The 24,503-nt window shown below is 44.7% G+C and overlaps 3 protein-coding genes across 9 annotated transcripts in view; 2 read left to right on the top strand and 1 right to left on the bottom strand.

The window, feature by feature from the left end:
- heatr5b (HEAT repeat containing 5B) overlaps window positions 1-12,300 on the bottom strand; it is an 88,160-nt gene extending 75,860 nt beyond the window's left edge. For all 4 annotated transcript variants that reach the window (XM_071391301.1, XM_071391302.1, XM_071391303.1 and 1 more), the window contains exons 1-5: window positions 12,206-12,300; window positions 11,470-11,696; window positions 11,085-11,296; window positions 4,131-4,239; window positions 1,874-2,023 (exon numbers count right to left, since the gene is read on the bottom strand). In XM_071391301.1, the coding sequence (XP_071247402.1) occupies window positions 1,874-2,023; window positions 4,131-4,239; window positions 11,085-11,296; window positions 11,470-11,595 (597 nt within the window). In that variant the 5' untranslated portion in view covers window positions 11,596-11,696; window positions 12,206-12,300. The remainder of the gene's footprint in view (window positions 1-1,873; window positions 2,024-4,130; window positions 4,240-11,084; window positions 11,297-11,469; window positions 11,697-12,205) is intronic.
- A 1,249-nt stretch (window positions 12,301-13,549) lies between these two features.
- On the top strand, window positions 13,550-16,964 carry gpatch11 (G patch domain containing 11). Of its 2 annotated transcripts, none has more exons than XM_071391299.1 (8): window positions 13,550-13,709; window positions 14,215-14,441; window positions 14,815-14,856; window positions 15,053-15,173; window positions 15,619-15,709; window positions 15,919-16,056; window positions 16,329-16,410; window positions 16,499-16,964. In XM_071391299.1, exons 1-8 carry the CDS (start codon window positions 13,660-13,662, stop codon window positions 16,555-16,557), a joined length of 810 nt encoding a protein of 269 aa, XP_071247400.1. In that variant the 5' UTR covers window positions 13,550-13,659; the 3' UTR covers window positions 16,558-16,964. The 2 variants fall into 2 exon arrangements, with proteins under 2 accessions (XP_071247400.1, XP_071247399.1); XM_071391298.1 differs by having other exon boundaries at window positions 13,558-13,709; window positions 14,187-14,441.
- Window positions 16,965-17,801: 837 nt separating this feature from the next.
- Window positions 17,802-24,503, top strand: part of eif2ak2 (eukaryotic translation initiation factor 2-alpha kinase 2) — a 37,070-nt gene continuing 30,368 nt past the window's right edge. For 2 of the 3 annotated variants that reach the window (XM_071391291.1, XM_071391289.1), the window contains exons 1-2: window positions 17,814-18,050; window positions 23,718-23,852. In XM_071391291.1, coding sequence (XP_071247392.1) covers window positions 23,743-23,852 — 110 coding nt within the window. In that variant the 5' untranslated portion in view covers window positions 17,814-18,050; window positions 23,718-23,742. Of the gene's footprint in view, window positions 18,051-23,717; window positions 23,853-24,503 lie in introns of all 3 variants that reach the window. The other variant, XM_071391292.1, reaches the window with a different exon arrangement.

The raw sequence follows: 24,503 nt of genomic DNA, 5'->3' as shown, positions 1-24,503 counted from the left end.
AAAGAGAGACAGAGACACCGAGTTAATCGTTAGATCCTTCCAGGGTCTTGAAGCACAGAGTAGACACGTTCTCCAGCTATGTGGTCCACATGAACACGTCAACCGGTGGTCATCGTTCTCGCGTCAACCGGTGGTCATCGTTCTCACGTCAACCGCTGGTCATCGTTCTCACGTCAACCGGTGGTCATCGTTCTCACGTCAACCGCTGGTCATCGTTCTCCCGTCAACCGGTGGTCATCGTTCTCCCGTCAACCGGTGGTCATCGTTCTCGCGTCAACCGGTGGTCATCGTTCTCGCGTCAACCGGTGGTCATCGTTCTCGCGTCAACCGGTGGTCATCGTTCTCCCGTCAACCGGTGGTCATCGTTCTCCCGTCAACCGGTGGTCATCGTTCTCCCGTCAACCGGTGGTCATCGTTCTCGCGTCAACCGGTGGTCATCGTTCTCGCGTCAACCGGTGGTCATCGTTCTCGCGTCAACCGGTGGTCATCGTTCTCGCGTCAACCGGTGGTCATCGTTCTCGCGTCAACCGGTGGTCATCGTTCTCCCGTCAACCGGTGGTCATCGTTCTCCCGTCAACCGGTGGTCATCGTTCTCCCGTCAACCGGTGGTCATCGTTCTCCCGTCAACCGGTGGTCATCGTTCTCCCGTCAACCGGTGGTCATCGTTCTCACGTCAACCGCTGGTCATCGTTCTCCCGTCAACCGCTGGTCATCGTTCTCGCGTCAACCGGTGGTCATCGTTCTCACGTCAACCGCTGGTCATCGTTCTCGCGTCAACCGGTGGTCATCGTTCTCCCGTCAACCGCTGGTCATCGTTCTCGCGTCAACCGCTGGTCATCGTTCTCGCGTCAGCCGGTGGTCATCGTTCTCACGTCAACCGGTGGTCATCGTTCTCACGTCAACCGGTGGTCATCGTTCTCGCGTCAACCGGTGGTCATCGTTCTCGCGTCAACCGCTGGTCATCGTTCTCGCGTCAACCGCTGGTCATCGTTCTCGCGTCAACCGGTGGTCATCGTTCTCGCGTCAACCGGTGGTCATCGTTCTCCCGTCAACCGGTGGTCATCGTTCTCCCGTCAACCGGTGGTCATCGTTCTCCCGTCAACCGGTGGTCATCGTTCTCCCGTCAACCGGTGGTCATCGTTCTCCCGTCAACCGGTGGTCATCGTTCTCACGTCAACCGCTGGTCATCGTTCTCCCGTCAACCGCTGGTCATCGTTCTCCCGTCAACCGCTGGTCATCGTTCTCCCGTCAACCGCTGGTCATCGTTCTCGCGTCAACCGCTGGTCATCGTTCTCGCGTCAACCGCTGGTCATCGTTCTCCCGTCAACCGCTGGTCATCGTTCTCGCGTCAACCGCTGGTCATCGTTCTCGCGTCAGCCGGTGGTCATCGTTCTCACGTCAACCGGTGGTCATCGTTCTCACGTCAACCGGTTGTCATCGTTCTCACGTCAACCGCTGGTCATCGTTCTCGCGTCAACTGCTGGTCATCGTTCTCACGTCAACCGGTGGTCATCGTTCTCGCGTCAACCGCTGGTCATCGTTCTCGCGTCAACTGCTGATCATCGTTCTCACGTCAACCGGTGGTCATCGTTCTCACGTCAACCGGTGGTCATCGTTCTCACGTCAACCGCTGGTCATCGTTCTCGCGTCAACCGCTGATCATCGTTCTCACGTCAACCGGTGGTCATCGTTCTCACGTCAACCGGTGGTCATCGTTCTCACGTCAACCGGTGGTCATCGTTCTCACGTCAACCGCTGGTCATCGTTCTCACGTCAACCGGTGGTCATCGTTCTCGCGTCAACTGCTGGTCATGGTTATCGTTATATCTGAGCCCTTCCACAATTTGCGGACTGTTGCACATTATGCACTAACCTTAGCCACGGCACAGCGCACAGCCATGGAGCGGTCTGTGAGTAGGGAGCGAGTGATCTTATAGATGTCTCTATGGCAAGAGGCTGCTGCTCCACCAAGACCATTCAACACCTTCTGTAGACTCAGGAGAATCTCACTACGACCCTGAGACTGGAGACAGAGGGATGAGACAGAGGAGGAGGAGGGGATGAGAGGAGAGGGGATGAGAGGAGAGGGGATGAGACAGAGGGAGGAGGGGATGAGACAGAGGAGGAGGAGAGGAGAGGGGATGAGAGGGGAGGGGATGAGAGGCATGAGGGGATGAGAGGGGATGAGAGGAGGGGGGAGGGATGAGGAGGGAGGGGGGATGAGAGGAGGGGAGAGGGGATGAGAGGAGGGGGGAGGGATGAGGAGGGATGAGGGGAGGGGATGAGGGGAGAGGGATGAGAGGGGGAGGGATGAGGAGGGAGGAGGGATGAGGGGAGAGGGGATGAGAGAGAGGAGGGGGGAGGGATGAGGGGAGAGGGGATGAGAGAGATGAGAGGGGATGAGAGGAGGGGGGATGGGAGAGATGAGGAGAAATGGGGTGGTACATACAAGTCATTCTAAGCCTACCAAGTCAATCTAAGTCTATCCCACTATTGTTGCCATGATGAACTGCACATTGTTCTGAGCAACGATAGAGATAAACCTGCCGTTCCTAGAATGTTTTATTTATTTAACCTTTATTTAAATAGGAAAGTCAGAATACCATGATAAGAAGCATTATGAGCTGCCAGGAAGCCCTTACCTCTGCTCTCTAAAACCCAGGAAGCCCTTACCTCTGCCCTCTAAAACCCAGGAAGCCCTTACCTCTGCTCTCTAAAACCCATGAAGCCCTTACCTCTGCCCTCTAAAACCCAGGAAGCCCTTACCTCTGCCCTCTAAAACCCAGGAAGCCCTTACCTCTGCCCTCTAAAACCCAGGAAGCCCTTACCTCTGCCCTCTAAAACCCAGGAAGCCCTTACCTCTGCCCTCTAAAACCCAGGAAGCCCTTACCTCTGCTCTCTAAAACCCAGGAAGCCCTTACCTCTGCCCTCTAAAACCCAGGAAGCCCTTACCTCTGCCCTCTAAAACCCAGGAAGCCCTTACCTCTGCCCTCTAAAACCCAGGAAGCCCTTACCTCTGCTCTCTAAAACCCAGGAAGCCCTTACCTCTGCCCTCTAAAACCCAGGAAGCCCTTACCTCTGCCCTCTAAAACCCAGGAAGCCCTTACCTCTGCCCTCTAAAACCCAGGAAGCCCTTACCTCTGCTCTCTAAAACCCAGGAAGCCCTTACCTCTGCTCTCTAAAACCCAGGAAGCCCTTACCTCTGCCCTCTAAAACCCAGGAAGCCCTTACCTCTGCTCTCTAAAACCCAGGAAGCCCTTACCTCTGCCCTCTAAAACCCAGGAAGCCCTTACCTCTGCCCTCTAAAACCCAGGAAGCCCTTACCTCTGCCCTCTAAAACCCAGGAAGCCCTTACCTCTGCCCTCTAAAACCCAGGAAGCCCTTACCTCTGCCCTCTAAAACCCAGGAAGCCCTTACCTCTGCTCTCTAAAACCCAGGAAGCCCTTACCTCTGCCCTCTAAAACCCAGGAAGCCCTTACCTCTGCCCTCTAAAACCCAGGAAGCCCTTACCTCTGCCCTCTAAAACCCAGGAAGCCCTTACCTCTGCTCTCTAAAACCCAGGAAGCCCTTACCTCTGCCCTCTAAAACCCAGGAAGCCCTTACCTCTGCCCTCTAAAACCCAGGAAGCCCTTACCTCTGCCCTCTAAAACCCAGGAAGCCCTTACCTCTGCTCTCTAAAACCCAGGAAGCCCTTACCTCTGCCCTCTAAAACCCAGGAAGCCCTTACCTCTGCCCTCTAAAACCCAGGAAGCCCTTACCTCTGCCCTCTAAAACCCAGGAAGCCCTTACCTCTGCCCTCTAAAACCCAGGAAGCCCTTACCTCTGCTCTCTAAAACCCAGGAAGCCCTTACCTCTGCTCTCTAAAACCCAGGAAGCCCTTACCTCTGCCCTCTAAAACCCAGGAAGCCCTTACCTCTGCCCTCTAAAACCCAGGAAGCCCTTACCTCTGCCCTCTAAAACCCAGGAAGCCCTTACCTCTGCCCTCTAAAACCCAGGAAGCCCTTACCTCTGCCCTCTAAAACCCAGGAAGCCCTTACCTCTGCTCTCTAAAACCCAGGAAGCCCTTACCTCTGCCCTCTAAAACCCAGGAAGCCCTTACCTCTGCCCTCTAAAACCCAGGAAGCCCTTACCTCTGCAGTCTTCAGTGCTTTCAGCATGTTGGTGATGGTGTCCGGGAAGGAGCTTCCCAGCATCCGCCCCATCTTCTCATAGAAGGACCCAATACAGGCCACGGCAGCGCTGCAAAACAAACCACGATGAGCGTAACAGAGGAGTTCCTTACCACTCAATTAAAGACTGGAAGCTATTCTTTACCCATTCACATCCGGTCAGACAGACAGTACCCGGTCAGACAGACAGTACCCGGTCAGACAGACAGTACTCGGTCAGACAGACAGTACCCGGTCAGACAGACAGTACCCGGTCAGACAGACAGTACTCTGTCATACAGACAGTACCCGGTCAGACAGACAGTACTCGGTCAGACAGACAGTAGCTAGGTTTCCATCCAATTTGCGACATATTGGGTGCGACACACCCAGTCTCCCGGGTGGCGCAGTGGTCTAGGGCACTGCATCGCAGTGCTAGCTGCGCCACCAGAGTCTCTGGGTTCACGCCCAGGCTCTGTTGCAGCCGGCCGCAACCGGGAGATCCGTGGGGCGACGCACAATTGGCATAGCGTCGTCCGGGTTAGGGAGGGTTTGGCCGGTAGGGAGGGTTTGGCCGGTAGGGATATCCTTGTCTCAGTATGTATAAAAAATAAAAATAAATTAAAAAATGTTATAAAATGTATGCACTCTACTGTAAGTCGCTCTGGATAAGAGCGTCTGCTCTTGGCCGGTAGGGATATCGTTGTCTCAGTATGTAAAAAAAAAAATGTAATAAAATGTATGCACTCTACTGTAAGTCGCTCTGGATAAGAGCGTCTGCTAAATGACTAAAATGTAAAAATATATTTTCATGTGAATATTATACAAATCACTGTCCATCTTTGTGTGAACTCAATCAGGTAAATCTCCTGGACTGTATTATTACAAAACACACTGCATGACAGATGTTTCCTCTGAAGAAAAGGCCACAATGGAAACCACTGCAGCACCATTAAGTCCTGCTATAAGATCACAGATAATCCGCTGGGCTGGATCTCTCAAACCTCTCGTCTTAAATCCCACTTTTAAAAAAAAAACACAGAATATCACACCGCAGATCAACATCAACTACTAACTCTGACTCTGATGTCAACATAACCCTCTCAGCTACAGGATGTAGGCCTAGACGTCCATAACCTGGCTTTCAGGCTACATAGAAACAGATAATAGAGGGTTCAGAGATTTTAATGTAAAAATAAATACATGTGTGTTTGATTTGATCAAGTCCATTGAATGACTACAATGAAATCATGTCAACAGAGCCACGTTATCCAGCTACAGTATACTGACCTAGAGACACTGTATCCAGCTACAGTATACTGACCTAAAGTCACTGTATCCAGCTACAGTATAATGACCTAGAGCCACTGTATCCAGCTACAGTATACTGACCTAGAGGCACTGTATCCAGCTACAGTATAATGACCTGGAGCCACTGTATCAAGCTACAGTATACTGACCTAAAGTCACTGTATCCAGCTACAGTATAATGGCCTAGAGGCACTGTATCCAGCTACAGTATACTGACCTAAAGTCACTGTATCCAGCTACAGTATAATGGCCTAGAGGCACTGTATCCAGCTACAGTATAATGACCTAGAGCCACTGTATCCAGCTACAGTATACTGACCTAGAGCCACTGTATCCAGCTACAGTATAATGGCCTAGAGGCACTGTATCCAGCTACAGTATACTGACCTAGAGCCACTGTATCCAGCTACAGTATAATGACCTAGAGACACTGTATCCAGCTACAGTATACTGACCTAGAGCCACTGTATCCAGCTACAGTATACTGACCTAGAGCCACTGTATCCAGCTACAGTATAATGACCTAGAGCCACTGTATCCAGCTACAGTATACTGACCTAGAGCCACTGTATCCAGCTACAGTATACTGACCTAGAGGCACTGTATCCAGCTACAGTATACTGACCTAGAGGCACTGTATCCAGCTACAGTATACTGACCTAGAGGCACTGTATCCAGCTACAGTATACTGACCTAGTGGCACTGTATCCAGCTACAGTATACTGACCTAGAGGCACTGTATCCAGCTACAGTATACTGACCTAGAGGCACTGTATCCAGCTACAGTATACTGACCTAGAGGCACTGTATCCAGCTACAGTATACTGACCTAGTGGCACTGTATCCAGCTACAGTATACTGACCTAGAGCCACTGTATCCAGCTACAGTATAATGACCTAGAGCCACTGTATCCAGCTACAGTATAATGACCTAGAGCCACTGTATCCAGCTACAGTATACTGACCTAGAGGCACTGTATCCAGCTACAGTATAATGACCTGGAGCCACTGTATCAAGCTACAGTATACTGACCTAAAGTCACTGTATCCAGCTACAGTATAATGGCCTAGAGGCACTGTATCAAGCTACAATATACTGACCTAAAGTCACTGTATCCAGCTACAGTATACTGACCTAGAGGCACTGTATCCAGCTACAGTATAATGACCTGGAGCCACTGTATCAAGCTACAGTATACTGACCTAGAGCCACTGTATCCAGCTACAGTATAATGACCTAGAGGCACTGTATCCAGCTACAGTATACTGACCTAGAGGCACTGTATCCAGCTACAGTATACTGACCTAGTGGCACTGTATCCAGCTACAGTATACTGACCTAGAGCCACTGTATCCAGCTACAGTATAATGACCTAGAGCCACTGTATCCAGCTACAGTATACTGACCTAGAGGCACTGTATCCAGCTACAGTATAATGACCTAGAGCCACTGTATCCAGCTACAGTATACTGACCTAGAGGCACTGTATCCAGCTACAGTATAATGACCTAGAGCCACTGTATCCAGCTACAGTATAATGACCTGGAGTCACTGTATCCAGCTACAGTATAATGACCTAGAGGCACTGTATAATGACCTAGAGGCACTGTATCCAGCTACAGTATACTGACCTAAAGTCACTGTATCCAGCTACAGTATACTGACCTAGAGCCACTGTATCCAGCTACAGTATAATGACCTAGAGGCACTGTATAATGACCTAGAGACACTGTATCCAGCTACAGTATACTGACCTAGAGGCACTGTATCCAGCTACAGTATAATGACCTAGAGCCACTGTATCCAGCTACAGTATACTGACCTAGAGCCACTGTATCCAGCTACAGTATACTGACCTAGAGTCACTGTATCCAGCTACAGTATAATGGCCTAGAGCCACTGTATCCAGCTACAGTATAATGATCTAGAGGCACTGTATCCAGCTACAGTATACTGACCTAGAGCCACTGTATCCAGCTACAGTATAATGACCTAGAGCCACTGTATCCAGCTACAGTATAATGATCTAGAGGCACTGTATCCAGCTACAGTATACTGACCTAGAGCCACTGTATCCAGCTACAGTATAATGACCTAGAGCCACTGTATCCAGCTACAGTATACTGACCTAGAGCCACTGTATCCAGCTACAGTATAATGATCTAGAGGCACTGTATCCAGCTACAGTATAATGACCTAGAGCTACTGTATCCAGCTACAGTATACTGACCTAGAGCCACTGTATCCAGCTACAGTATAATGACCTAGAGCCACTGTATCCAGCTACAGTATAATGACCTAGAGCCACTGTATCCAGCTACAGTATACTGACCTAGAGCCACTGTATCCAGGTACAGTATAATGACCTAGAGCCACTGTATCCAGCTACAGTATAATGATCTAGAGGCACTGTATCCAGCTACAGTATACTGACCTAGAGCCACTGTATCCAGCTACAGTATAATGACCTAGAGCCACTGTATCCAGCTACAGTATACTGACCTAGAGCCACTGTATCCAGCTACAGTATAATGACCTAGAGCCACTGTATCCAGCTACAGTATAATGACCTAGAGCCACTGTATCCAGCTACAGTATAATGACCTAGAGCTACTGTATCCAGCTACAGTATAATGACCTAGAGCCACTGTATCCAGCTACAGTATAATGACCTAGAGCCACTGTATCCAGCTACAGTATAATGACCTAGAGCCAACATGCCTAGATTTACACGACATGACCAAAAGTATGTAGACACCTGCTCATCCAACATCTCATTCCAAAACCATAAGCATTAATATAGATTTGGTCCCCCTTTGCTGCTATAACAGCCTCCACTCTTCTGGGAAGGCTTTCCACTAGATGTTGGAACATTGCTGCTATAACAGCCTCCACTCTTCTGGGAAGGCTTTCCACTAGATGTTGGAACATTGCTGCGGGCACTGATGTTGTGGTCATGATGCCTGGATTGCAGTCGGCTTTCCAATTCATCCCAAAGTTGTTTGATGGAGTTGAGGTCAGGGCTCTGTGCAGGCCAGTCAAGTTCTTCCACACCGATCTCGACAAATCAATTCTGTATGGACGTCCCTTTGTGCACGGGGGCATTGTCATGCTGAAACAGGAAAGGGCCTTCCCCAAACGGTTGCCACTAAGTTGGAAGCACAGAATTGTCTAGAATGTCATTGTATGTTGTAGTGTTAAGATTTCCCTTCACTGGAACGAAGGGGCCCGAATCATGAAAACCAGCCAAGGACCATTATTCCTCCTCCACCACACTTTACAGTTGGCACTATGGATTGGTGCAGGTAGCGTTCTCCTGGCATTCGCCAAACCCAGATTCATCTGTCAGACTGACAGATGGTGAAGAGTCATTCATCACTCCAGAGAACACATTTCCACTGCTCCAGAGTCCAATGGCGGCGAGCTTTCCACCACTCCAGCCGACGCTTGGCATTTGGCACGGTGATTTTAGACTTGTGTACAGCTGCTCGGCCATGGAAACCCATTTCATAAAGCTCCCGACTAACAGTTATTGTGCTGATGTTGCTTCCAGAGGCAGTTTGGAGCTCTGTACTGAGTGTTACAACTGAGGACAGATGATTTTTATGCGCTTCAGCCCTCTGTGGTCCCGTTCTGTCAGCTTGTGTGGCCTACCACTTCGTGGCTGAGCCGTTGTTGCTCCTAGACGTTTCCACTTCACAATAACATCACTTACAGTTGACCGAGGCAGCTCTAGCAGGGCAGAAACTTGATGAACTGACTTGTTGGAAAGGTGGCATCCTATGACGGTGCCACGTTGAAAGTCACTGAGCTCTTCAATAAGGCCATTCTACTGCCAATGTTTGTCTATGGAGATTGCATGGCTGGCTGTGTGGTCGATTTTATACACCTGTCAGCAACGGGTGTGGCTGAAATAGCCAAATCCACTCACTTGAAGGGGTGTCCACATACTTTTGTTTGTATATAAAGTGCATTCGGAAACTATTCAGACCCCTTGACTTTTTCAACATTTTGTTATGTTACAGCCTTGTTCTAAAATGGATTAAATACAAAAACATCCGTAGCAATCTACACACAATACCCCATAATGACAAAACAAAAACAGATTAAGACATTTTGGCAAATGTAGTAAAAATTAAAAACAGAAATACTAAGTATTCAGATACTTTGCTATGAGACTTGAAATTGAGCTCGGGTGCCATTGATCATCCTTGAGATGTTTCTACAACCTTACTGCCCTCCACTTGTGGTAAATTAAATTGATTGGACATGATTTGGAAAGTCACACACTTGTCTATATAAGGTCCCAAAGTTGACAGTGAATGTCAGAGCAAAAACCAAGCCATGAGGTCGAAGGAATTATCCGTAGAGTTCCTAGACAGGATTGTGTCGAGGCACAGATCTAGGTGAGTGCACAAAACATTTCTGCAACATTGAAGGCCCCCAAGAACACAGTGGCCTCCATCATTCTTAAATGGAAGAAGTTTGGAACCACCAAGACTCTTCCTAGAGCTGGCTGCCCTGCCAAACTGAGCAATCGGGGGAGAAGGGCCTTGGTCAGGGAGGTGACCAAGAACCCGATGGTCACTCTGACAGAGCTCCAGAGTTCCTCTGTGGAGATGGGAGAACCTTCCAGAAGGACAACCATCTCTGCAGCACTCCACCAATCAGGCCTTTATGGTAGAGTGGACAGACGGAAGCCACTCCTCAGTAAAAGGCACATGACAGCCCGCTTGGAGTTTGCCAAAAGGCACCTAAAGGACTCTCAGACCATGAGAAACAAGATTCTCTGGTCTGATGAATCCAAGATTGAACTCTTTGGCCTGAATGCCAAGCTTCACGTCTGGAGGAAACCTGGCACAAGCCCTACAGTGAAGCATGGTGGTGGCAGCATCATGCTGTGGGGATGTTTTTCAACAGCAAGAACTGGGAGACTAGTCAGGATCGAGGGAAAGATGAACGGAGGAAAGTACAGAGAGATCCTTGAAGAAAACCTGCTCCAGAGCAGGACATCAGAATGGGGCGAAGGTTCACCTTCCAAAAGGACAATGATCCTAAGCACTCAGCCAAGACAATGCAGGAGTGGCTTCAGGACAAGTCTCTGAATGTCCTTGAGTAGCCCAGCCAGAGCCCGGACTTGAACCCAATCTAACATCTCTGGAGAGATACAGGTGTGCCGAGCTTGTAGCTTCATACCCAAGAAGACTTGTGGCTGTAATCGCTGCCAAAGGTGCTTCAACAAAGTACTGAGTAAAAGGGTCTGAATACTTTTGTAAATGTGATATTTAAGCATTTTATTTGTAATACATTTGCAAAAATGACTAGAAATCTGTTTCTGATTTGTCATTATGGGGTATTGTGCGTTTTTTTAAATCAATTTTAGAATAAGGCTGTAACGTATCAAAATGTGGAAAAAGTTAAGGGGTCTGAATACTTTACGAATACACTGTATGTATGTATGTATGTATATATATATATATATATATATATATATATATATATATATATATATATATATATAATGCCTATAATTATATAATGCTTAAACCTACATCTAATGCATATAATTATAATGCTTAAACCTACATCTACTGCATAAAGATATATCAAACTAAAAAGCTCACAGTTTGGTGGGGAGGTAGGTGGGCGTGTCATCCTTGCTCTTGATGATGTCGTTGCACTTGTCCAGTGTCTGGAAGACGGTGAAGGTGTCTCCTATGCTGTAGAGGGTAGCCAGGTTCTTAGCTAGCAATTTCCTGGTGGGAGGGCCAGGGGCACTGCTGATCAACCCTGTCAGCTGCTCTACCAACTTCTTCTGCTTCTCCTTCACATCCACCTGGCGGCGGGGGCATAAACACAGAGAGAGAGACACACAGAGAGATTAACACTCAAACAACAAAACGTAGGTTGCAGATAGAGGAAATCGGATAACACTGACAGCACAGGTGTGTGTAGTGTAACACAGGTGTATGGGCTAGCGTGAGTAAATTAGTCTCTCTGTCAACTCACCTTGTTTGCTGCCACTAGAACCTTGTCCAGGAAGCGGAGCCATTCGAAGATGAATACGGGTCTCTTAGCCTCAGTGATCTGAGCTAGGGCTTCCTCGTTCAGAAGTAGACTGTGAGCCAACTCCATGGCGATAGTAATCTAGCTAGCGGTAGCTAATAGCCGGTAGCTCTTGGGTAAAGGGTCCTCTCCTTCAGCTCACAGAGCCCAATGATACAGCCTCCTCAACTCTGGAAATGTATTGGGGAGAGAGGATCACGATCTCCGTATATTCACAGTGGTATCAGACCAGATAGAGACCAAAGATAAACGTCAGAGCAAAAAGGATGTAACGTTAGCTACAAGCTAACGTTACAGAGTCATAGGTGGTCGCACCTGCCAACTATATTGGCTAGTAGTTAGCAAACACTAACACAGATCAATATTAACTTGGCAACGTTACAATGCTCATAGTACCAGTCCGTCGTGTAACCAACTAATTTAACTGATACCTAGCTAACTAACTACGTTCATAAAATGTTGACTGACGGTGCAATGATAGAAGAGGGTTAGGACCACAGCTAGCAAACATTAGCATTCAGGACACTTGCCACACAGCTTACTAGACGCAAATGAATGCCGAAAAGGCACGATCAAACGCCTTACACGAACACAACCATCTATTTCATACAGTCAATCACAGACGTAAATATTGAATACGCTTTAATCAACCAAATAAACAAAAACAACCTCGTCCTACCTGTTTGTCGCCAAGATCATTGACGAATCATTTGACGTCAACTGTGTCGATGGCCAATGATGTGTATAAACCTTGAATGAATGACAGGAGCGCTGTATTGAAGTCACCGCGCAGCCATCTTGGTACTCTTCAATTAAAAAACTATATTTTGGAAGCCATAGAAATGTATATATTAACGTATAAATTCATTTTTGACACGTTTATTATATTACAGACACCTTAATGCATAATTTAAAATTAGATTATGTCAGCTGAACAGAAAAATACAATACAAATACATAAAACATTTTCCTTCAAATATATGTTTTTGAGAATACTAATGTTACTTTCCACACTAAAACAACATAAATACTTAAATACATGTAATTTTGTCCTTGAAACATTTTAATAAAAATACTGTAGGATTCCATTCATTCCTACAGAGGACTGCTCCTACTAGGGTGTGCCAATATGGCCGACCAGCGGCTTCAAATCGACTCGTATAACCGACTTTTCGAGGTACGCGGACCTAGCATATGAATGCAGCAATAACGTCAGAAAACCATAGGTTATACACGTCATTTGGTCGGTGGCACTACGGTGGCACACAGTAGATTTATATTAGAACAAGATTTGAACCTATTATGGAGAGATGTACTGCTTGGATTATTTACCTACGATATAAATAATTTGAAACAATTTTATGTAATTCAATCTTTTGGACAAATTTCATATTCCCAAATGTAAATCATAAAAAAACACTCATTTTTCTTACCTTACCGAAATAAATTGAATAATATTTTAAGACAATTAAATACTGTAACAACAGTATATTTTAGGCTTTGTGTAATGCGTTAGCTCCGCCCCTGGCCCCGCCCATAGACATGTATACTTGTGTACCTTTTTATATTGATTTATTGTTGTTAAAAACATTATTTTTTAATTGTTCCGGCCGGAAACTCATCAAAATGTCAGGAAAACATTTTAGGGTAATATTGAATCGTATGATTTGATTAAAGGTATAATACTATATTAGTTCTGGACCTTATGTACATTTCTATGTCATATTTTTTTCCAATATAGTATTTAGAAGCGCAACATGGCAACGGAACCAATCAGATGTGCAGAGGTTCCAGGCGGAATCTTTTCGCAAACGGAAAAGGGTTGTCACTAGTTACCACAGCCACAAAGTCAAAATTGTCTAGCTATCGTAAAAAATTATAAAAACAAAAAATAGCTTTTTGGTCTTAATTCAATGTTAGGGTTAGGCATAAAGTCAGTAACTTGGTGTGTTTAAGGTTATCTTTAAAATCTAATTTTAAGAAGATTAATTGTAGAAATAGGCGGGGTTTAGCTGATTATGACATTGTGGATGTGGTAACTAACTAACGTTAGTGACGACCGAGAGAAGGTGAAAGACAGCTGAACAATAATAGTCCTACAATAGTCCACTTGTTTGGTTTTACAAGTCAATAATGGCTGAAGACGAAGATGATTATATGTCTGATGCCTTTCTCAGTCAAATGTGAGTTGTTTTTCTTCAGTTTCCGTACGGTGAGGAAATAAATTGTAACTAACGGCTACATCAGTGTGTGGATTTGTGATGATGGGTACCATTAGCTAGCTAGTTACTGTAACACTAGTTAACGTAGCTAATTAGCTAGCTACACAGTTGAATAGGAGCCACGTTCGGTTGCCAAACGTTGCATATAGAAATGCAATGAATAAAGACGACAATACCTTGGTCTCCTGCTTGGTCTACATGTTGGAGAGGCAGATTTAGCTAACGAGCTAAATAGTCAAAGGCATGCTGATTCATTTAAGTAGGAGTAGTAATTGGCTGGATCAAAAGCCTGCACGTCAGGTCTCAGGTGACTGTCTCACCTCATATTTTGTTACACATTCCACAGAAGAATATTAAAAAAATATATACTTTAGTGTCTATTGTCTGGTTATTACATGTGTGTTCCGTTTACAGCTAAGTTCTCCATTTATGTGCAAGGTTCTCTCTGTGTCCATCTCCCTGGCAGACCGGATGTGAAGCCCGGTATCCCGATGGTGAAGCGTGTGAAGGAGGCCCTGAGGAAAGAGGTTCTTCACAAGGAGAAGAACGTTAAGAACCGCCAGAAGACTATTAAAGAGTTGGAGCAGGAGAGCAGAGAGATGGCACAGCACAGCACCATCAGCAACCAGAACAAGGGCTTTGCTCTGCTGCAGAAGATGGGCTACAAAGCTGGACAAGGCCTGGGGAAGCAGGGTTAGTCCTCTCCAGTTCAACTCAGAATGTATCATATTACTTCTTAACTGAATCAGTTCAACTCAGAATTAAATGTCTGACTTTATTGTATTCCGTTAGGAGTTAGGCCAGACATCACAATAACTAAGCCAGTCAGGTCTCTTTAGTGATGGGAGTTTGTATTGTAGCAAAGTCAGGGGGGTAGTCCAGACTGGGGCTTGAACCCAGCACTTTGGTACTGTCAACCCAACACCTTAGCAGTTCCGCTAAGAGATGTGAACCCTTGACGAGGTCGCTGTGTTGGAATAAAGTTGTTAAAATATGATGATCAGACCTGACATCACATGATAGATTTTCTTCAAGTATTGATTCCTGTCTTTATTCCCTCTTGCAGGGGCGGGAAGAGTTGAACCTATTCCACTAAATATCAAAACAGGTGAGAATTTATTTTCATATCCAAGACAAAATGTAAGTAAATTCTAACCTACACATTGACAGTGCGTGCATCGACATTACCTTTTTGAAGAGATGTAGCCTACCTAATGCAATTAACACATTACCTCTAACATAACCTTCTGTTATTGCAATGGTTGTAAACCTACTGCATCATCCTGTGGTTATGTATCACTCAGACAGAGGGGGCATCGGCATGGAGGGAGTGAAGAAGAGGAAAGCGGAGGAGGAACTTGAACATTACCGTCAGAAAGCCCGGGCCAAACAACAGAATGAGAAACAGTCCCTGGAGGACTTCAGGTAAAGACCTAGTCCCAGATGGCACCCTACTCCCTATTGGCTCTGGTCTAATGGCACCCTACTCCCTATTGGCTCTGGTCTAATGGCACCCTACTCCCTATTGGCTCTGGTCTAATGGCACCCTATTGGCTCTGGTCTAATGGCACCCTATTCTCTATTGGCTCTGGTCTAATGGCACCCTATTCCCTATTGGCTCTGGTCTAATGGCACCAGTCAGGTGCTGGTCAAATGTGTTCTAATGCTGTTCTGTGTTCTAATGCTGTTCTGTGCTCTAATGCTGTTCTGTGTTCTAATGCTGTTCTGTGCTCTAATGCTGTTCTGTGCTCTAATGCTGTTCTGTGCTCTAATGATGTTCTGTGTTCTAATGCTGTTCTGTGCTCTACTGCTGTTCTGTGTTCTAATGCTGTTCTGTGTTCTAATGCTGTGTGCGTGTGTTCTACATCAGAGTGAGGATGAGGACAGAGAGGGAAGAGCAAAAGATTGAGGGGGACCTCAGGAGGAGTCAGAAAGCCTGTGAGCAGCTGGACAGTCAGAAGGTTAGACACACACACACACACACAGTCTTTTATCTGCAAAAAGTAAATTTGGTGGAAACACACCTCCGGTGGAAAATGTGTGGATTTTACAATATTTTCCTGAAAATCTGTTGCCAATTGCATTGAAACCAACTCTATTGACAAGAAGAAGACGAGGCCTTTTTATGTTTAACTCTGATTATACTGCATACTCTCCTTTTGAACTACAGGGTGTCCCGGTACCCAGAGAAGACTGGTACTGGCCTAAACTGGTTGTTGAGGAGGAGGAGGAGGAGGAAGAGGAAGACAAGGTGGTGGAGGAGGAGGAGGAGAAAGAAGACAAGGTGGAGGAGGAGGATGAGTTAACTGTTAGTACATTTAATTTGAATACGATAGAAGCTCAGGAAAGAAACGAAAGATGTTGCCAGTTAAAGAATAGACGTTATAATGGCATGAAACAGTATGGTTGAATTAAGAATAGACGTTATAATGGCATGAAACAGTATGGTTGAATTAAGAATAGACGTTATAATGGCATGAAACACTAGGTTTGAAGTAAATCTAGATGAAAGAATAAATTGAATAGATTACTATTTTGAAGTTCCTCCTGTGACAACCCTGTTTTAATGATCTTTTCTAGTCACTGGACAAGCTACAAATTCTGACATCATATTTAAGAGGGGTCCATTTTTACTGCATATGGTGTGGGACCGCTTACAATGGTAAGAAGGAATCCTACTCGCTTAAATAAAACATCCCTGGCCATTGTAAGACATTGAATACCACCTTACACGGTTTTGTGACCTACAGATGAGGAGGATCTGTGTTCTAATTGTCCTGGAGACACAGCTGCAGATCACGATGACTGACCCGCTGCTGAATAATCTACAGGAGAGACTGGAGGCATCGGCCAGTCGGATTCATTAACATATGGGGGATTTATAAATGGGATCAGAAGCTGTGTGTATGAAGCGTTTCTGTAGGAGTACTGATTCGGATTTTTCTCTTTAGATCACAATGAATAAGGTTACATGAACAGGGGGGGGGGGCTGATCCTAGATCAACACTCCTATTCTGAGCCGGTTGATACATATAACATCTGCCCCTGTATGATATATAGGTGAGTTTTGACCTATAACGTGTGAATTTGTATTATTTATAATGTAGACAGGACATTTGATGTATTTTCTTCCTGAACATGTTTTTTTGTTTAATAAATAAACACTTTTTTTATATGATTCAGAAACCATGAATTAAAAGGTTATTTAGATTATAATCTGGATTGTGTTATTTGTACATTTGCCAGGCAAACTTGATATTTGCATAGGGTTCATTCATCCATGTCATCCACAGACCACCAAGTCGAGATGTTTGCCTCCTTATCTAACACTTTGCATTCAATAGGATGCAACATTTATTGCAAATGCAGATAGAATTTTTGGAGCTGTTTAAAAAAATATATGTTTGGCACTTTCACCAATTTATTGGCATGTAAACATACTTTTTTTCTTATTCGTTTAACCTAAAACTTCTCACATATTACTAACTGAATTTCGTTTTGTTTTATTTTGGGGAATATAATTATTTGTATCCAACACATAGACGTCAGCCCGGTAGCCATATTGACTGATGACGTAGGGTTTGGGAAATCGAAACCAAAGATTATGGATATACTGACAAGATACGTGTCTCTCCTTCCTAACAATGGGAGTTGTCCACAACGCGGACCGGCGGGCTGTCTAGCTCCCGTTTATCCTTTCTTTGGATTTTTAACGTCAACCGCCTATATTCAATAGAGAGAGACGCTATGCCACTATCCTCAATTCCTGAAAATGCATAGCCGTCTCGAGACAAATTCCGATAAATGCTTTTTTTCCAAAGTTGCCGTGATGTCACGTGTCCTACTTAAATCAATAAACTCGTAACAATTTAACCATTACAAAATGTATATTCGAGCAAATACATCTCACGTAACAAATAAGCCATCACTTTTTTTATTGACCATATTCGACACTCGCATTGACCTCCATAAAACAACTCACGCAACCTGCTGGAGGGAGACAGATTTTCATCCGAGTTGAGCATCTCTTTTCCTTTACCTCTCTGTAGAAACTTTTCCTCTCTTTTGAAGCACAAAACGAAAGTAAAGCGCGATGACTGGACACTGACAGCAGTGCAGCCAGTAATTATTCAAACACTTGTGGGGACCATCTACACCAAGGACTCTAACTATAACAATAAATTATACATAACTATACAACGTTAGAGAGCATCCACACTAGAGGAACGTTTATCGTTCTACACCGATCAATCCACTGGTCAACGCGTCCTACTGCACGCCAAAAGGCCTATTAATAAAGCGGTAAGTAACACAGACGATTCAGTACATTAGGGTGTGTTACGTTGTCATAGTGTGAACTGCAAATAATACTTCAATGCACATGTCACGAAAAATAACGATAGAAACTCGTATTTAAATGAAGCAATTCATCAACATATGCTGTTTAACCTGCGCGTCTTTTATATCATGTCAGTGCTTGCTTGATTCACAACTGATTTCCATTTTTCGGATTGATGTCAATTTGTTTTCGATCTTATCTTTCACTGTGTTCATGTCTCTGTTTGACCTGTCCAACCATTAGCAATGCATCAGTGTAACAATATAATGTCTGTGGCCAAAGTGATCACACCAACGCACGCGCTCTCTCAACTTTCCCCTTGAGAGTTCTTCTTCGGTGGGATTTAACGGTGGTTGGCATCCAATATGTTGCGTCATCGTCCCCAACTGGACTCTAGTATAAATCCATTATACTTTGTGATAAAAAAACAACAAATAAACACCCAACTCTCGTACACCCAAGTACTTCTCTGCAGCTGCTACCACAATATCTATTTTCTGTGATTCACGTTCCGTTTCTGCGGTACAGTTAAAAACCATTGCTATGAACGATACGAAGCCAACCTTCCTTACCCGACAGTTCATTTGGACTAGGCCTATTTTACATTCAGCAATGAACAAGAGCAAGACTGTTTCTCTCCAAGAAAAGGCTATTAGGCCTAGTATGAAAAAAGATTATAAAATAAATGTCCTACAGCTTTTGTAGATTGTAGCTATTCCTGGGATTACACGTGAAAATGAATAAAGGAGAGGTTTGAGTCCGTATAGCCTATTGCACATAAGACCAGCTGGAAGAGAGAAAGGCTAGTTGCGTAGCGGAAGGAAGAAGTTAAATATTAGCTAGATGTTAGGCCATTCATTACATATAGGAAAACATGAGGGTTCCTCAAGGGTTCTTTGGGAAGGGTGATGGTTCTATGTGGAACCATAATGACTCAAAGAACCCTTTTGAGCTCTTCAACGATTCTTTCCTTTTCACAAAAAAGGGTTCTTTGCTTCTTTAGTGAGAATTAAAATGTAAGGGAGGTTGCTCATTGGAATATCTGAGGGAGTGGTTTGGGCGCAGACCTTTATGTGCAACCATGAGTAATAGGTGTCATTCCAGTTGATTTAATATGTTGCGTAATGCCGTTAACATATTACATAAACCTATGGCCAGTGACTGACTCATGTACTGTAAGGTCTTGAGTCAATTGAGAACGGTTGACTAAATCAGTGGGTCTCAGTTCTCTCTTCGGGGTCCTCCAGCTGTTCCAGAGGAAGCTGCTTGATTCAACTGAACACAATAATAACACCTATGGAATTTCAACAATATAATATTATGGTTAAACAGAAAAAAAAACGTGTATGGTTCATCAAAATGATTTATGAAGAACCTTTCTGATTGAGAATGGTTTTGTAAAGAACCTTTCTCCATAAAGGTTCTATAAAGAACCATAAAAAATGGTTATAACCATAGAATATAGAATGTTAGGAAAGAGTTCTTTATTGAACCATCATGGGTTCTATGTAACCCCAAATAGGGTTCTATATAGCCCCAAATAGGGTTCTATGTAGCCCCAAATAGTGTTCTATATAGCCCCAAAAAAGGTTCTATATAGCCCCAAATAGGGTTCTATATAGCCCCAAAAAGGGTTCTATATAGCCCCAAATAGGGTTCTATATAGACCCAAATAGGGTTCTATATAGCCCCAAATAGGGTTCTATATAGCCCCAAATAGGGTTCTATGTAGCCCCAAATAGTGTTCTATATAGCCCCAAAAAAGGTTCTATATAGCCCCAAATAGGGTTCTATATAGCCCCAAAAAGGGTTCTATATAGCCCCAAATAGGGTTCTATATAGACCCAAATAGGGTTCTATATAGCCCCAAATAGGGTTCTATATAGCCCCAAATAGGGTTCTATGTAGCCCCAAATAGGGTTCTATGTAGCCCCAAATAGGGTTCTATATAGCCCCAAAAAGGGTTATATATAGCCCCAAAAAGGGTTCTATATAGCCCCAAATAGGGTTCTATATAGCCCCAAATAGGGTTCTATATAGCTCCAAAAAAGTTTCTATATAGCCCCAAAAAAGGTTCTATATAGCCCCAAAACGGGTTCTATATAGCCCCAAAAAGGGTTCTATGTAGCCCCAAATAGGGTTCTATATAGCCCCAAATAGCTCGTTGAAGCTCGTCTGGAGGTTAGTTAACACAGTGTCCAAAGAAGAGCCAGGTGTATACAGAATGGTGTCGTCTGCGTAGAGGTGGATCAGGGAATCACCCGCAGCAAGAGCGACATCGTTGATATATACAGAGAAAAGAGTCTGCCCGAGAATTGAACCCTGTGTCACCCCCATAGAGACTGCCAGAGGTCCGGACAACAGGCCCTCCGATTTGACACACTGAACTCTGTCTGAGAAGTAGTTGGTGAACCAGGCGAGGCAGTCATTTGAGAAACCAAGGCTATTGAGTCTCCCGATAAGAATACGGTGATTGACAGTCGAAAGCCTTGGCCAGGTCGATGAATACGGCTGCACAGTAATGTCTCTTATCGATGGTGGTTATGATATCGTTTAGGACCTTGAGCGTGGCTGAGGTGCACCCATGACCAGCTCGGAAACCAGATTGCGTAGCGGAGAAGGTACGGTGGGATTCTAAATGGTCAGTGATCTGTTTGTTAACTTGGCTTTCAAAGACCTTAGAAAGGCAGGGTAGAATAGATATAGATCTGTAGCAGTTTGGGTCTAGAGTGTCTCCCCCTTTGAAGAGGGGGATGACCGCGGCAGCTTTCCAATCTTTGGGAATCTCGGCTATCTGGATTTGGGTGAAGGAGAAATGGGGGAGGCTTGGACAAGTTGCTGTAGTGGGTGCAGGGCTGTTGACCGGGGTAGGGGTAGCCAGGTGAAAAGCATGGCCAGCCATAGAAAAATGCTTATTGAAATTCTCAATTATTGTGGATTTATCAGTGGTGACAGTTTTTCCTAGCCTCAATGCAGTGGTCATGTTCCATTTGTTTTGTCTTGTTCCCCTGGTTTATATTCCCTAATCACGTATATATATATATTCCTCTGTTCCCCCCACCATGTCCTTGAGTGGAATTGTTTGTGTTACGTGTTTTATGTGACGCGCCAGGCTGGTTTTCTATTGTCCGTGTTGATTCACAAAGTATGTTTATTTGTTAACATTAGCTTTTGTGACTGTTTTGCGCTGTTGCCAATTGGCTGGAGGGTTGACGCTGTTGCGTCCTTCTGCTGTTTGCTCCTGCCTCAATAAAGTGAGCGCCTGTTCACAACTCTCTGCTCTCCTGCACCTGACTTCGCTACCAGTGCGCACACCCGTGACAATAAGACAATAATCACTAACCAAAACAGCAATGGACAAGGCATATTGACATTAGGGAGAGGCGGGTTTCAAAATGGTTTGAAACCTGGATGTGAGCGGACCAAGTAATTGGGCGTCACTCTAAAGCGGGAAGGTGGAACAAACGAGTCAGGAGTAGGTTTTCTTGATTGAACACAGTTCTATACTGAGGGCATTTGGTCAACACAAACACTCCAACATAATCAATGAAAATCTCCCAAGGGAAAAAAAACATACATCTTCTTCTCCAGATCAAACAGGAACACAATACGATTGTCTTTAAACTACAACAAAAGTCACGTGATTGTCACCGTCTTAATGGTTCTTCATAGATAGCTCCTCTGTCTCGGTGGCCATCTTCCAGAGATAGTTCTCCCCCCCCCCCCTCTCTGCTGGTTCCATACTCTCTCTTATAGGGGAAGGAGAATATCTCATTAGTAGTGTCAGCTGTGCTTAATTGCCTCTGGTTACCTTGTCTCCCATGCCTTGTTGGGCTACCATCCGTGAGCCCAGCCTGCCCTCTGCTAGTCCTTCCACATAAGGCATGTCTTACCTTGCTTTAAAGTAGCATATAGCCTAAATCCCACCATAGAAAAATGAAGGCAATTATTTTAGAAAGACTTCCTCATATTCATTTTCCTTTTTCTAATGGTTTTCATTCAACTTTCTTTCATTGTCTAGCAGCCAAAGGCATTATCCCAGTCATATTAGCAACCCATGATAGTCGTTGCATCTTTAGATCTCCCCTCGTTCTACATTTCTAAGGGATATGTCCATCTCTGTCCATGAAACCGCTTGCCGTGTGTATTTTAGAACTGTATTTTCCTGCAAATTGCATTTTGGAACATTTTGAGGACAGGCTGTCGTCTGCACATTCCTGCTCCTATAAATAATAGTTTATTAACATTTTAATGCTTAACATTTTGATCTATTCCATCAGCCTTATTCATTAACACGGTGTATACCTCCAGTACATTACTTTGATACGCATCATGGGGATTAAGAAGTGAGTATACGCAATGCCCAGTGAAAAATAAGTGGGTATACCCTGCACTACACCACTGCTGGTCAATGGTTTCTAATTGGAAGGGACAGGGGGGGAAATGGCTCTGAAAGTAATCCAAGCGATTGCTCTGGTTATCGTTCTCCACTCTTTTTGTGGTTATCGTTGTAGTGTGAATGCTCCTGTTCACTTGAATTAGAACGATCCAAAATATATATATATATCGTTATAGTTCTCGTTCTTGGTGTGGACGGCCCTGAGGTTATAGTTCTCGTTCTTGGTGTGGACGGCGCTGAAGTTATAGTTCTCGTTCTTGGTGTGGACGGCCCTGAGGTTATAGTTCTCGTTCTTGGTGTGGACGGCCCTGAGGTTATAGTTCTCGTTCTTGGTGTGGACGGCGCTGAAGTTATAGTTCTCGTTCTTGGTGTGGACGGCCCTGAGGTTATAGTTCTCGTTCTTGGTGTGGACGGCCCTGAGGTTATAGTTCTCGTTCTTGGTGTGGACGGCCCTGAGGTTATAGTTCTCGTTCTTGGTGTGGACGGCCCTGAGGTTATAGTTCTCGTTCTTGGTGTGGACGGCCCTGAGGTTATAGTTCTCGTTCTTGGTGTGGACGGCGCTGAAGTTATAGTTCTCGTTCTTGGTGTGGCCGGCCCTGAGGTTATAGTTCTCGTTCTTGGTGTGGACGGCCCTGAGGTTATAGTTCTCGTTCTTGGTGTGGACGGCCCTGAGGTTATAGTTCTCGTTCTTGGTGTGGACGGCCCTGAGGTTATAGTTCTCGTTCTTGGTGTGGACGGCCCTGAGGTTATAGTTCTCGTTCTTGGTGTGGACGGCCCTGAGGTTATAGTTCTCGTTCTTGGTGTGGACGGCCCTGAGGTTCTAGTTCTCGTTCTTGGTGTGGACGGCCCTGAAGTTATTTGTTCTCGTTCTTGGTGTGGACGGCCCTGAGGTTCTAGTTCTCGTTCTTGGTGTGGACGGCCCTGAAGTTATTTGTTCTCGTTCTTGGTGTGGACGGCCCTTAAGTTATGAAAACGATATTAGCACTATGTTATGACTTTGTTGCAGAAAGTTCAAGTTCAATTGGCAAACAATAAATAAACAATCAGCCATGGTCACTCTCACCTTTGATAAGGAGCTTGTGTCCCTATGTTGTTTGCATATCGATTTATTAGCTAACTTACGCGTATCAATCCAGTCCCCAGCTTTGTTACTGTGTGTCATTTATCATTTTATATAATTGTTGTCTTGATTTGATATTCCTTTGTTTTTCTCCCCTTTTATTTCTGACAGATTCAACAACATTTTATCATAAGAAATGGATTCCACAAATTATATCTCCAGACTGTTGGAGTTTACTCAGAGAAAACGGATCTCTGACATCAAGTTTGACGAGGTTGGTACAGATGGACCGGATCATCTTAAAACGTAAGTCAATTGAACTGGCATAGCTGGCATTGCCTTCAGAAAGTAGTCACACCCCTAGACTTGTTTTGTTACAGCCTGACATTAAAATAGATTCAATAGAGCACTTCTCTATACACAATACCCCATAAAGTCAAAATGGAATGATGGTTTTTGACATTTTTACAAGTTAATAAAAAATGAAAAGCTGAAATGTCATTGGTCAATAAGTATTCAACCCCTTTGTTATGGTAATCCTAAATAGGAGTACAACTTTACTTAACAAGTCACATTATAAATAGGAGTACAACTTTACTTAACAAGTCACATAAGTTCCATGGACTAATAGTGCTCTAATAGTGTTTAACAATAATGTTTCATGATTACCTCATCTCTGTACCCCACACATACAATTATCTGTAAGGTTCCTCAGACAAGCAGTGAATTTCAAACACAGATTCAACCACAAAGACCAGTAATGTTTTCCAAAGACATTGAATAACCCTTTGAGCACGGCGTCACGACTTCTAGGAGTAGTGGGTGGAGGAGTCAGGCGCAGAGAGCAGAGGTAGTTCAATCGTGATCTTTTAATCCAGAACAACAAGTAACGGTAACGCCAAACACTAAGGCGCATCACTTAAACCAGCCCAAAAGCAGGACCAAACAGTCCGGAGA

Source organism: Salvelinus alpinus, chromosome 3 (assembly GCF_045679555.1).
Source record: "Salvelinus alpinus chromosome 3, SLU_Salpinus.1, whole genome shotgun sequence".
Lineage (NCBI taxonomy): Eukaryota > Metazoa > Chordata > Actinopteri > Salmoniformes > Salmonidae > Salvelinus > Salvelinus alpinus.
The sequence above is the reverse complement of the archived record's forward strand: the minus strand, read 5'-3'. Positions and strand labels throughout refer to the sequence as shown.

Bases quoted from the DNA above. Each gene is read 5' to 3' on its own strand.
- gpatch11 (XM_071391298.1), top strand. From the start codon at position 13,676: ATGATTATATGTCTGATGCCTTTCTCAGTCAAAT. The intron at 15,710-15,918 runs GTTAGACACACA...TTTGAACTACAG, and splicing joins AGCAGCTGGACAGTCAGAAG to GGTGTCCCGGTACCCAGAGA. The intron at 16,411-16,498 runs GTAAGAAGGAAT...TGTGACCTACAG, and splicing joins GTGTGGGACCGCTTACAATG to ATGAGGAGGATCTGTGTTCT.